The sequence below is a fragment of the Heliangelus exortis genome, chromosome 16 (genome assembly GCF_036169615.1).
Source record: "Heliangelus exortis chromosome 16, bHelExo1.hap1, whole genome shotgun sequence".
Classification (NCBI taxonomy): Eukaryota; Metazoa; Chordata; class Aves; order Apodiformes; family Trochilidae; genus Heliangelus; species Heliangelus exortis.
The window spans coordinates 16,143,889-16,157,857 of NC_092437.1; the positions used below are offsets into that span (position 1 = coordinate 16,143,889).

At 51.6% G+C, this 13,969-nt stretch overlaps 1 protein-coding gene across 7 annotated transcripts in view; it reads right to left on the reverse strand.

The window, feature by feature from the left end:
- Positions 1-340: 340 nt before the first annotated feature.
- CBFA2T2 (CBFA2/RUNX1 partner transcriptional co-repressor 2) overlaps positions 341-13,969 on the reverse strand; it is a 69,227-nt gene continuing 55,598 nt past the window's right edge. For 4 of the 7 annotated variants that reach the window (XM_071760208.1, XM_071760202.1, XM_071760206.1 and 1 more), the window contains 8 exons: positions 11,874-11,963; positions 11,140-11,321; positions 10,321-10,574; positions 9,591-9,676; positions 7,891-8,092; positions 5,655-5,726; positions 5,101-5,291; positions 341-3,035 (listed from right to left, as the gene is read on the reverse strand). In XM_071760208.1, the coding sequence (XP_071616309.1) occupies positions 2,751-3,035; positions 5,101-5,291; positions 5,655-5,726; positions 7,891-8,092; positions 9,591-9,676; positions 10,321-10,574; positions 11,140-11,321; positions 11,874-11,963 (1,362 nt within the window). In that variant the 3' untranslated portion in view covers positions 341-2,750. The remainder of the gene's footprint in view (positions 3,036-5,100; positions 5,292-5,654; positions 5,727-7,890; positions 8,093-9,590; positions 9,677-10,320; positions 10,575-11,139; positions 11,322-11,873; positions 11,964-13,969) is intronic. The other 3 variants (XM_071760205.1, XM_071760203.1, XM_071760204.1) reach the window with 3 other exon arrangements.

Here is a 13,969-nt window from a genome sequence, read left to right on the forward strand (position 1 = left end):
TGGGGGGCAGGAGGGGAGGGTGGAAAAAGCCCCCCTGGTGGGTGGGTGCACACCAGGGGTGTCTGTGTTGGTGCTGCAGGAGCAGACTCCTCCCCTGAGGCAGTGGGACAGGAGCTGGCACACAGCAGGGAGCAAGGGGAAGCAGGGCTGTCAGTGAACACTTGAAAGCAAATGGCTCCTGGCAGGGGACATCACCATCCTCTGTCTTCACCCTGCATCCTGTCCCTGACTGCAGCTGTCCCACAAGACCTCCAGCAGCTTCCCCACCACGAGAGAGGTTGTATCCCCTGCAGCAGCTCCCCTGGCCAAGGGCAGCCTGAGCACCACCAGGAAGGGGGTGTTGTGTGATGAATATAGTCTTTTATTGACTACTTTGGAGTAGAACAAACTAAATACATCTGTAACAGTTTGGGTTCCTTTATACAGTACATTAAATAAGTTATGCACAGGAATGAAGTAACAAATTTCTATTACAGAATTAAACATCAAAAAAAATAATAGAAACCTCAACCCAACAACTTTTCCCATGGCTGAATTTCACATTTATCATTCCATGTTTTTAAAAAAACAACCAAAAAAAAAAGCAATCGTTCTAATCATGACTGTTAGTATTTCATTCATTTACACTGGAGTTAATTTTAGTACACAGCCAAAGTTGCATGAGAATGATGGAAGACAGTCTATTTACAAGCCATTTCTTCCAGCCTTGCCTTGCTCTTATTTCTATATCCTACCTGGCAGCAGTTAATCCACTGCTGACCCACAGTCGGCACTCGGCACTGCAGTGAGGTCTGGGATGTTGGCACCAGGCAGCTCATTGCAGGTGTGAAGCCCTTCAGCTCCTCTAGCTCACCACAGCCTCCTCCTCCTCCTTCCTCCAGCCCCTGGCACAGTCAATGTTTTCAAGCTTTGCCCCAGCAGCAGAGCCACTTCCCAGCATCTCTATGAGGGGCTGCTGCAGCACAGAGCTGTCCCCAAGTCTCTTGCGGTAAAAAACCCCAGGCTGGGTGACAGCTTCCCCAGGTGGGGTGACACCTTCCCCTGGCTGCTGTGGCCTCTTCTGTGCTGTGGGTTGGAGGGGCTTGGGTGTCATCCTGACTCAGGGCTGCACCAGCCCCACTCCCAGGAGCTGTGTTCCAGGTGCTGCCTCATCCAGGAACCCCAGTGCCACCTCCTGAGGCTTTTGCTGCTTTTTTTTTTTTTTTTTTTTTTTTTTTTTTTTTTTTTTTTTTTTGGCAAAATAAACCCTTGCAGACACAGGAGTTCCCAAGGCAGCTTTCCCTAAGGAAAAGCAGCACAGGGCAGCCCCCCTGCTGCAAACTCTGTGATGATCCATTCCATCTCTATTATCCACCTCCAATTGAAAAATGGATCAAAAATAATTTGGGAATGAGTTGCCTCATTGGGTTCCAGAAGTGGTGCAGAAACAGTCACAGAACATGCAGCTTTGCTGAATAAATGGTTTCCCATTTGTGTGCTGGGTGGGAATGGCTGCAGCTCCCCAGAGGTCACCTGCCCACCTCTCACCTGGGCTGTGCCTGGGTACCTCCATGAACCACTTGAGATGAGCCCCAGAACAGCCCCTCTGGGGAGTGGTGTCAGTGGTGGGGGTTGTACTGCCCTGAACCCCTCCTGCCATACCACAGCATCCCCACAGGGTCTCGCTCTCATTTTTGGGCTGGATGAGGGGGGTGGCTGAGCCTTCCCTGGTGTCTCCAGGAAGAGGAAGGCAGCAGGTGTCAGAGCAGCACTGCAGGAGCCCTGTAAGACCGGGGGGAGTCAGAACCAAGTCCAGCATTTATTTTAATAGTTTGGGCAACATGCATAGAGAGAACAGACTATAAAGAACCCGCTGCAATTGTGTGAGGACCTGGGGTCAAAAACAACAGCAGTAACTCTCAAACCCACTGCTTCCATGCAGTGAAAAAAAAACCCCACAACACTCTCTGCATAGCAAACTAACAGTACTGAGGTGGAAAGGGCAATAACTGCCCCCAGTGCCTACAGATTTGCTCTGAGTTTTCCCCCTCAACAAAGATGCCACCCAGGGTGACATGCAACTGTCTGTCCTGTTCCAGGCCAGGATTAAAACCAGGCCATCCCGAAGTGACTGGCTGTACTCCTCTGATACTGACATTTGGTTGAGGGCAGACAAATCCTTTCCTCCCTCTCTGCAATCACCAGCTGCCAGCCTGCAGGCAGGAGAAGAAAAGAGAAGAGAAGGCAGCTCAGCTTTTCCTGTTGTACTTGAGAATGAGATGCTGCTGCTGAGAAATTGGCTCTGGTCAGTTCACAGCAGCAACCATCCAGCACAGCCACCTGAGCCACAGCTGTTGAGAGCAAGGGAAAACCAGATGCCAACTGTGAAAGAAAGGTAGCTGAAAGAGGAGGTGGCTCAGACACCTCAGAACATTTGACCCATGAGGATGAGGCTCAGCATCTCCTACACACTCCGGCAGCACTCCCCACTGAGTCCAGGTCCCCATGACTGAGCACCCATGTCCCTCAGGATGCTCTGGTACCTCCTGCACAGCAGCACTGTGGGCAAGGCTGTCCCCAGTTCTTCACGAGCCACGAAAAAAGAGGCAGAATGAGATGGCAAAGCCCGAGTGTCAGCACTTGGAGGAGGTGGTGTGGTATGTCGAACGTGCCAAGTGGCACAAGTTGCTGCAGGGCTTTTTTTTCAGCTTAAAAAGAAAACCAACAAACCAGGGAAACTAATCAAATGGACCAAACCAAACCTTTTCCCTTTAGAGTCCGTTTGTGTCTATTGCTGTCACGGATGCCGGGGTGGAGGACCGGGAGGTTGTTGCTGAGGTCTTCTCCAGAGCTGGGCTGGACACTCCATCCAGGCTCTTGGTGACTGCCGAGCGGCCTGTGGGCAGAGCCAGGGGCTTGCTCTGGCCGTGCAGGCTTTGGCCACAGATCCGGTGGTGCCTCTCCCAGTCCTTGTGCTGGCAGAAGGAGCCGCAGTAGCGGGCGATGTTGCAGCCGCTGCATGTCTCGCTGGCTTTGCGACCGCAGTTCCAGCAACTCTGCAAGACCAAAGGCACCACTTTTTAAAATGGGTTTATAGTTTCCAAGAGCTGCAGGATTGTGCTGACTCAACAGCTGTGGAGGGGACCATTCATCCCCCTCTGGCCCAGATTATGAGCAATCCATTAATTCCTGCTATTTCACAGCTCTTGGCCAAGGGTACTAACCCTGAACTCCTCTGCTCTGCCCAAACCTGCCTGCCATACTGCACCCATCACATCCTCTCCCCTGAATCCACCCAAATGCAGAGAGGAAACAGCAGGCAAGGACTCAAAAACCCGCTGCAGATGCTTCTATTTGCTTGTTTTATTTCCTGTTTTAAGCAGCTCTATTTTGGTATTGCTCTCAGCCAAGTGCTTCCTGCAGGGATCACTGCGTGCTGCACAGGCACCATTTGCTCTGCACCCTGCCCGGCTGCGCAAGAGGTCAGAACAGGCAAATCTGGAGAAGAAAAACTCATTTGAAAAACCTCCCAGCCAGGTGGTAGCACTGCCAGAGCCTAAGCTTCAGTCAGAAAGAGGAGCAAAGCCCCTCTTGGCTGCTGGGAGGGGTGTCAGCTGGTGGGCTTGTGGCCTGTCACTGTGTCCCTGTGACAGGCTACAAGGGGCCAGCAGTGGGAGCTGCAGCCGCTGAGGGAGGGGAGAGGGCAGAGGAGGGTTCCTGCAGCTGAATTTACACCTTAGCAACCACATTCTGGGGAGGGCAAGTTCAGCTGCAGAAAAGCAGCCCCCACCCCAGCCTGCCTGCCCACCTCGGCACTTTTCACTGCCTGCTGCTTCTGCAGCCACAAGCAATAAACTGGGGAAGGGGTGGAAGAGGGGTGGGAGATGCTGGCCTGTGGCCAATGGCCCCATTGTGAGGAGGGGCAAAGAGGTTTCCTGCTCCTGGAGTCTGCACCAGAGCCACCAACTCCCAGAGATGAATTTGGCATCTAAGTGCCTAAGAGAGCTGGCTGAGAGGGAGTCACAGTCCCAAAGCTTCTCAGTTCTCCAGGAGGACTTGAAACCAAATAAAGCCCCCACTGCAGCCTGCAGTGACTCTAAGATCTGGGTCATCACTTTACAGCTGTTTACTCTTCAAGCAGTGTTTTTAAGCCACATTTCAAAGGTAACACAGTGTGCCAGAATGTGACAGCTTTTCAACCTGGCCTTTAGAGAAGGGCTCCAGGGCTTGCAGGGTCTGGTGGGGGCATGCTCAGCTGCTCCTGAAGTCCTGCATTGCTCCCCAGGACAGCCAGAGGATGAGGACACTCCTCTGGTATTCCCCTACAGAGAAATGATTGCTTGCCTCATTTCTTCCATGGCTTCCTGAGCAGTTCCACCCACTCCCATCATGTGTTTATCAATGGTGCACAAGACTGTCAGTGATTTAACTGAGAAATATCAGACCAGAGCCTTAGTTCTGAAATAACACCTAATATTCACATGGTTCCTGCCATGAGTGGAGACCCCAGAGCTTCCCAAGCCTGGTAAGCAGGGTGACCTGAAATAACTGCAGGAGGAGGGACACAGACTTGCTGCCTGCACAGTCCCAGTGGACATGAACTCCACATTCCCATCAGATTTTTGCTTGACAGAAACAGAGGCAAAACCTCTGCTCTTGTGTTTGTGCAGAGAAAATAAAACAAGAAGCAAAACAGACATGGCTGGGCTGTGCTGGTGCAGGAATTAGCCTTGCAGTTCTCTTTGCCCAGTCCAGCTGAGCTCTCCAAATCTTCCCAAAGTGAGCTCCCAGTTAAGGAACAGTAAAGGTAATTAATGACTGAGAAGCAGAAAGAAATTCTCTAAGAGACACCCATTCAGCAGATGGCAAAAAGCCATTGCTCCTTTTCCTACCATGCAAATGTCTCATGAGGTATCAGGAGGCTTAGGAACTGACTTGGGCTGCCAGCAAAATCAAAAGGTTTTTTTATGGTATCAATGCAGACTTTTAGTTATTGATTGGAGAGAGACTTTTAAAAGGGAAAAGGACAGAGGGCCTGTGGGCTCCGAGTCATTGCTGGGCAGGCCCTGGAGACTCATGAGTCCTTGGAAGCCCCTCCAAGGTTGTCCCCTAGCACCTTACCTCTGTAGACTCCTCCTGTTCGTTGATAACCAGGAAAGCATCCTCAGTGGCCTGGCGCTTTGCATCAGCAATGGTCTGCTCCATCCGAGCCCTCTCAGAGGCAATCATCTCGAATGCCTTTTGCTCAGCCTCTGCCACTGCTTTCTGCACCTCCGACATGGCCTGGCGCTTCACCTCATTCACAGCTTCTTCTGGAAGAAAAGAGCAGCTTCACCCACCTGCCCGAGGAGCTGGGGGAGCCTCTGAGAGAGGACAGAGCCATTGGGATGTGACAACGTGCTGCCTGCACCCTAGGACACCCACGGGCAAGGGGAGACACTGAGGGACACGGCAGCAGCATCACCACCTCTCCTGGTGGGGCCAGGCTCAGCCCTACGGGACCTCACAGGCATTGTGCAAAGGAGCAGAGCCCTTTGGAAAGGGCAGGCTGGGGGCAGCCAAACATGCCCATCCCCGCAGCTGGGCTTCTCCTGTTCCTGCAGAGCACATGCAGCATCTGTTTCCCTCCCTGGAGCCTGCTGAGGCCCTGGCTGAAGTTACCACCAAACACTCACCAGCTTTTTTCCAGATCTCCTCGGTGACGTAGCCCGTTCCCGACCTGCCGCTGAACTCCCGCAAGGAATCTGCTGGAATAAGGGACAGAGGGAAGGTTGGCAGAGCCTCCTCTGGCCCCGCTGCTGCCTCTGTGCCCAGCATGGGGCAGGGGAGGGTTAACCAGCCACAATTCGACCCAGAGGATTCCTACAGTTCAAACCCATTCATCAAAGCTCAGTTGATAAACTACAACATTTAATTGGTGCCTTGCATAATTTATGATGCTGCATAATCCATCTCCATCTCCCAGTACTCTCTACCAACAGGCAATGCTTATAAACACATGCCAGTGAGTGCCTGCACTGCCCAGCCACTGCCCAGAGCATCACTCTATGAGACCAAAAGTTTACATGAAAGGCAGCACCTTCCCACCAGGGGCAATTCGAAGCCATGAAGTGATGGACAAACCATCCTGCAAGACCACTTATGGCAAGAAGTACACAAAGATCATATGTGGCAGGTGGGGACAGTCACACGAGGACCTAAACACTGTGGTCAGCCAGGGCAGCCTGTCAGCCTCACCCTGGCTTCCAGCTGCATCCCTTTTTTAAAAATGCTTCAGAGTAACTTTCTGAAGGGTCTGAACAAAAACTGATTTGTTTCTCTTTCCAGTCTTTGACACTAAAGGGTTATAAGGCTATGGTACACCTGGGGATGCTTCTTGATGTTTAACTGCACCTCCTCATACCAGCAACAGAGCTTGACCATTAACCTGAGGAGCCATGGGTGCTGGGTTTCCTTGTGGGAGGATTCACTCTCACTGTGTATGCAAACAAGTTGAAAATGTATCCAATTGAGATTTTTAGTTTGACATTTATTCTTATTGTTAGAAAACACCCATTTTTATTACTCAAATGGTAAGTTTAGTTTTTTTCTTCCCAACATCTGATTTGCAGCATATTGCTTTGGATGAAAATTAGAAGCACATCTAAATTGAGCGAATCAGCACTTTTGCCTTGTTTTTTCTAGGTCAAAACCCCTGCACACTGGAGAGGAAAAATAAGTCAGCTTTAATAAAGTTGACTCACGATACAAAAATGGAATTAATAACTCAGGTAGTAGCTCTTGGACTTGCAGCATATTCCAATATTTTCAGAAGTGGTGGAACTTGACATTTAAAATCCTTTAGGCAAGACAGAGTGGGAGGTGAGGAGGGGTGGAACCAACCACCCCTCCTGCCTTTTCACCCCCGGGTTCTCAGCTTTGGATGAACTTTGCTGGGTTTGTTCAGCAGATACAGCTCAGTGACAAGGATGAGGCTTTTCTCCTCGCACCAGGAGAAGCTGCTGCTGCCTGAAGGTGCCTTCAGACATCAGCCAACGCTGTTTCCAAGAGCTCATCCAGGAGCTTTCACCTGCCCGATTGATGATTTGTCTCTCTTCAAAGCTTCCAGAAGAGTTATAATAGAATCACAGAATCATTTGGGTTGGAAAGGACCTCTGATATCATCAAGTCCAACCCCTGATCCACTCCCCTCATGGTTCCCAGCCCATGGCACTCAGTGCCACATTCAGTCTCTGCTTAAAAACCTCCAGGGACGGAGAATCCCCCCCTTCCCTGGGCAGCCCATTCCAATGTCTGATCACCCTCTCTGCAAAGAATTTCTCCTAATATCCAACCTAAACCTCCCCTGGCAGAGCTGAAGCTGAAGCTGAAGCTTCCTTAGATATTGGGAAGAAATTCTTAAGCCCATGGCCTCTTGTCTTGTCTCTGCCTGGGAGCAGAACCCAACCCCCCCCTGGCTCCAACCTCCTTTCAGGGAGTTGTAGAGAGTGATGAGGTCTCCCCTGAGCCTCCTCTTCTCCAGCCTCAACACCCCCAGCTCCCTCAGCCCTTCCTCACAGGACTTGTGCTGGATCCCTTCACAGCCTCCTTGCTCTTCTCTGGACCTGCTCCAGCACCTCAATCTCCTTCCTGAGCTGAGGTCTTGAGTTTTATGCACTTAAGTTTTTCATTCTTATCATAATTTGAATATATTATCACCATTTTATGCCTAATACAGCTTTATCATAGAATCACAGAATGGTTTGGGTTGGAATGGACCTTAAAGATACTCTAGGTACAAACCCCTTGCATGGGGCAGGGACACCTCCCACAGCCCAGGTTGCTCCAAGCCCCATCCAACCTGGCCTAGGACACTGCCAGGGATGGGGCAGCCACAGCCTCCCCGAACATCCCGTGTGTCCCCTCGCTCACCGCTGCCGATGGAGTCGGAGCTGCCGGGGCTGTGCTGCCGGGACAGGAGCTCCGCCCCCCCGCCCGCCTTCCTCGGCTCTGCCGCCTCACTGCACCGCCGCTTCCAGAAGTTCAGCTCCTCCCGATCCGCCTCCTGGCAGCGCCGAAGCACGGCCATGGAGCGCCGGGTCTTCTCCACCATCTCCATGATGCAGTTGAGTGCCTGCGGGGGGGGAACGATGTGATTTGTCTTGCTCAAGAGCTTGGATCCTAAGAGAGGCACCAGGGAGGGACCATCCCAGGGTGATGAAATGCGAGGTCATGTCAGAGGAACAGGCTCTGAGTGTGGTACTTTGGGCCCCTCAGGACAAGAAGGACCTTAAGGGGCTGGAATGTGTCCAGAGAAGCGCAAGAGAGCTGGGGATGGGTCTGAAACACAAAGTCTGCCCCGGAGGGGCTGAGGGCCCTGGGGGTGCTGATCCTGGAGCAGAGGAGGCTGAGGGGAGACCTTCTGAATCTCTGCAACCGCCTGGGAGGAGGTTGGAGCCAGGGGGGGGAGGGGGGAAAGGGAGGGCAGGTTGGTCTCTTCTCCCATCTCATCAGTGATAGGACAAGAGGACACAGCCACAAGTGGTGCCAGGATAGGTTTAGATTGGATATGAGGAATAATTTCTTCCCAAAAAGTGCTGTCAGGCCCTGGCCCAGACGGCATAGTCATTGTCTCTGGAGGGATTCAAAAGCCATGTAGATGTGATACTGAGGGACACGGGTTAGTTGTGGCCTTGGCAGTGCTATGTTAACAGTTGGACTTGATGATCTTAAAGGTCATTTCCAACCAAAACAAATCCATGATTATGGATGACCTGGGACACAGAAGGAGATGGCAACATAATATCTTTATCACCATAGAAGGTGGCCAAACACCTTCAGGCCATGCTCCTAGAGGTAGAGGGAGAAAACCCCACCACATTCCTATGGGAACAGGCAAGGGTTGGCAGCTCTCCACAGCCACATCCCAACTCACAAATATTCAGCTACAAGGCATCGACTTCACCCCGTGCTACCCCCAAAAAACTCCCATCAAGCTTTTGAGCAAAAGCAAGCCAGGAGGCCTCTGCATTTATGATCAAAGCTGGATTTCAATCCCATCTCTTTGGGGGAAACACACAGTGAAGTGCTGGGATGAGCAGCCTTACTCAGAGAGAAAAGCTGATTGCAGAAGGTCTGCCAGATGCACCAAGTCTTGCTGTTAGGGCCTAGCTGAGGCCCATAAAGGGCTGGCAGCTCAGAAAAAAGTCTTTAAACAAATTACGGGGTTACTTGTTCTGTAAGCTCCATATCCTCATTGCACATGACACATCTGCATGCCTGTCAGCCCAGTGCTGCATCAGAAAAGACCCATGCAGGGACAAGGTTGGGTTTGGTTGCTCAGCCAGCCAGGCAGCACATGGCCAGGGTCTGCAGGAGAAGCTCCCCAGCTCTGGACACTTTGTCTAGAGGGATTTTGGCTTCCACTGACCATGGGCAGAAAAAAGGTGCCAGGAAAGTGCTACTGCCTCTGTCTGCCCTCCACACACCTCCTCGTGGTGGCTTGTTCCTCTACAAGCCACTGTGAAAGCCTGGATATAGTCTGAACAGCAAGAAAACCACAAATTGGAGAAGCATGAGCACAGGGTTCCTGCATCCCACAGGAATTTCCCACACCTCCCCCTGTTCCTTACATGATCGAGATGCTTCCACTCGTCAGCCCACTCCCTCTCTGTCAAGCGGTGGTCCACCAGCTCATCCTGGTATCCTCCATTCAAACCTGCAATGAACCACAGCCAGGAGAGAGATCAGCTGGAGCAAGTGCTCCCAGTGCTGGAGAGGGAATGTGGCCCCAAAGAGATCTATTTCCAGCTGCGCCCAGCTGGGATTTCAAAATACATTGCAAGGAGGTGGCTCTACAGCGGCTTTTATCCTTGTCTGTGTTGCTACCATCCACTCCAGGGTCTGGATATGACCTGCCTGGGAAACTGGCTCCCTTTTCATGAACCCAGAGAGGCTCAGAGCACGTGATTAAGGCTGCCCTGCTGGAAAGACAACATGCATCTCCCACACACCCCTGGGGAGAAAAAGGGAGGCAGGCTCTGCTCTCCTGCTCCAGTGAGCTCAGAAAAGTTCATTTCTTTCCATGCCCTCCATCCTTGCCTGCTGGGTTGGCTACACCCAACACACCAGATCCCTCCACCTCCTCCTCCCCGGTGGCTCCAGCCTTCACGTGTATATAGGGAAAGACAAACTCTCAGTCTTTGCATTTTTAACCTCCCATGGTTTTCTTGGAATTCTCTGCAAAAAACCTTTTGAGGACATGCCCAGCATTACACAGCTTTAGCTGCCAGTGGTCAGTCAGGGACTAACACGAAAGACCTCACAGCTCCTACCACTAAAAGCCCTCCAAGGCTCTCTCACCAAGACCGCCATGTCTGTCCCGAATCTCTCTGTGATCCAACATCTTGCTAGGGTCCCTGTAGAGGTGGGAGGTGGCGATATCTTCCAGGGTGTAGTGCTGGAGGGGTGGCGGGGTGGGGTGGAACTGCCCCCCAGGGTTGATCAGGGGGATGGTGAGGGCAGGGCTGTGCCGGGGCGCGGGGCTGATGGTGCACACACGCTTGGCTGGGGGCTCTGTTGGCAGTGGCTCCCTCTCAAAGCTGCTGTCGTCCCTTCTGCAATCACACCAGTAGACAGAGGTATTAATTAGCACCAATTATTGTACTTGGAAAGGGAAGGATGCAGTTTTTGAACTAGGAAAGTTTGGGCAGCAATGAGTTTACCAGGGTGGAGGAGCTTAACTAAACATGCTCATGTTGTGAACTAATCGATGAAATGACCCTGTCAGAGAAACAGTTCAAGAAGCCTGAGTGGTGTGATTCATCTTCCTGAGGATGACTGAATTAAAATTTCACAGTTTTTATAAAATCCGAGAGAGGCATGCTCCACATAATTACATAATGACCTTTAACCTGGAATAAAAAAAAATTGGTGGAAACGAACTGCATCCTGACAGTGCCCCCACCTCTCCAGCTCAGGCTTCTCAGTGCCACCCAACACACCCCCTTGGGACAGAACCTGCCCAAAAGAATATCCCAACCTGAATTAATGGTGCAGGAGGAGCAATCACTGATGCCTCATTACTAGCCAGAGTGGGAAGATCCTATGGCTCAGCCCTGAATGCAGCAAAGCTGAAACAAAAGTCATGACTTTTGGGAGGGAGATAAAAGCTGGTCTCACCTGTCTGGACTGTGCCTCTTCCCATTGCCATTGACCTCGATCAGCAGCTCGGAGGAGTCAGCAGGGGATGTGGTGTTGGTGTTGAGCAGGATGTGCTCGTGCTGGGCCAGGTACTGGGAGGGTGTCTGCTTGGCAGCCCGGGCGCAGTGCAGCAGCTCCCTCTGCAGCAGTGGCAGGTTGGCCTGAAAAACAAGAGCGGGGCTGGGTCACACAGCCTGCAGGTAGACACTTCTAGCCATTTTCACCTTTCCTCTACATATAATCTCTGAGAGCAGCAACACCTGGAGCCTGCAGCCCCATCTCAGGCTCCTTCAGCTTCTGGTGTCAGATTCACTCATCCAAGGAAAGACTGAGAAAACAAAGATTGTTCAGCCTTGAGAAGAGAAGGCTTAGGGGAGAGCTTACTATGATGTTCCATGCACTCTATGCATCCACCATCTAACCATGCCAACATTTCCAATGTTCTAGATCTGAACATTTGCAAATAAGGCTAGGGGATGAGAAGCTGCTGAATGGAGCTTGGTTTGACAAGCAGTCATATATGGCACTCGTTCCTGTGTCAGCTTTCCACCAGCTCATCCCACACAGCCACTGCTGTGGTCTGTGCAGTCTGTCTTGGACTGCAACAAAATCACTGTGGTGCTTAAAAGGAGAGCTTCCCCAGCTCTGACACACTGCCAGGCAGCACCGACCAGCACACAAAGCGTCCACGAGCCCCACCAGCTCCCTGTCACCTTCAGAAAGGGGATGACAAACGGCCGGAGGGGGAAGTTTGTCGCCTCTTGCAGCTTGCAGTGAAATTCCTCGATTGTCACCGTTGAGTTCTGGGAAAAGAAATTAAGAAATTAATGACAATTTGTTCTTATTTTTAGACGTGGGAAATAGCTCCAGATAAACAGAAGTGGGAAGGGAGTCTGCATCTGCTGCTGCAGGTCTGACAATACAGATCCTCTGACATCAGATCCTCCCACCAGACTCAGGCCAATGGAGGAGAAATGCTGCACCAGGCAAGGGGTGAAGGCTGCACACAACCAGGCACTGCCTGGCCCCAAATCCTCCCAGCTCCAGGGCTGGGAGACAGGATCAGCTCTAGGAGGCAGCAGGACCCAGCTGGCATCTCCTGTACCCTGGCCAGATGGCCCAGGGCAGGCTGCAGAGAGCCAGGCAGTGATTCCAGCTGCTCAGAGCTGCACGCCTTCCTCTCCCCTCCTTCTTCCCTTTCAGCTCAGCTCATCTAATCCACCCACCATCCACAAAGGTACCACCCAGCCCACTGCTGACCCCACTGTCATGGTCCTCCCCCAGCCCAGCCCTGCATCCCCTGTGGCACTGTAGGCTGGGTGCTCTCTGGACCAAGCAGCATTTGATAACCTGCATGTACAAACTTCATCCCAGCAGCAATTACCACAATCAGTGGTGACACAAGTCAGAGAAACCTGGACATGTTAGTGTTTCCTTCCCAACCTAAGACATGACCCTAATTCCATGGAAAGGGGTGCAAAGAGACCATGGGTTGTTCAGCCTGGAGAAGAGAAGGCTCCAGTGGGACCTTCCTGCTGCCTTTTAGTGTTTAGAAGGGGCCTATATAAAAGATAGGGACAAGTGACAGGACAAGGGGTGATGGATTTCAACTGATAGAGGGTGTTTTGGGACTAGGTATAAGGAAGAATTTTTTTTTACAGTGAGGGTGGTGAGACACTGGCCAAGGTTGTCCAGAGAGGTTGTAGAAGCCCCATCCCTGGAAACATCCCTGGTCATGTTGGACAGGGGTCTGGCCAGCCCGGTCTAGTTGAAGATGTCCTTGCTTACTACAGGGGGATGGACTAGATGGTCTTTCAAGGTTGCTTTCCACACAAGACGTCCTATGATCCTATGGAATTTATATATATATATCCAGCATTTTGCATCCAATGCTCATGCCCTGGGAAACCCCTGAGGCCATGGACAGACCCATGTTTCGCTCTGCCCACACCAACCTAGAAAGCAGAAACACTCCAGGCTGCCTGCAGCAGGTTCCTTGGCCATGTGCTGAGCCTCCAAAGAAACATGCCAAAAAGCAGAGATCAGCTCAGGAGCAGCAGCAGGTGCTGCACTGGATGGCAGCTGGGCAGCATGGTGCTGTGCTCCAGGGTACGGGCTTGCAGAGCATCCCTACCATCCAGTTTGTATATCTGCAACTATCACCAAGACCTGTTCATTTGGTTTCTGAAGGGTGTTTTCAGCTCTGAAGAGCTGTAAAAGTCTATGAGGAGAGATACACACAGTTTGCTCACGCAGGCACCGTCACCAAGCCCAGTCCTCACCAACCCAAGGAGTGCACAAGGTGCACACGTGTTATTTACCAAGACTCCTCCTGCAGCTGAACCTTCAGACTGTCACAAGCAAAAACAAATGCCTTTGGTAATGCAGGCAAATATGCAGTTGCACAAAGCAGCAGTACACCAGAAGCCCAGACTTCCTATTTTGCAACAGCAGCTTCCCATCCTCTGCAGACCTTAGCACCAGTCAGCCCTGCTGTGCTAGTGGCCTTGCTTAAGGCACAGAGGAGCAGCCAATAAAGAGGAAAAAAGCCCTTTAAATACATCCCCTGCTCACCGCTACATATTACAAATGAAAGATTTGCAGTGTGAGGATACTCCCTACACACTTGAGAGCACAGAAGCACTCACAGCTTGCTGAAGTGCCTCCTGCTAGCACCAGTCATCAGTCCCCGGGTGCCATCCCTGAGCTGGAACACACCCAACTTAGGACAGGGTTAATGGAGCAGAGGCTGGAACTGCCATTTCGTTGCATGGAAGCAAATTGCAAGGAAACTGATCCACAGTGAGGG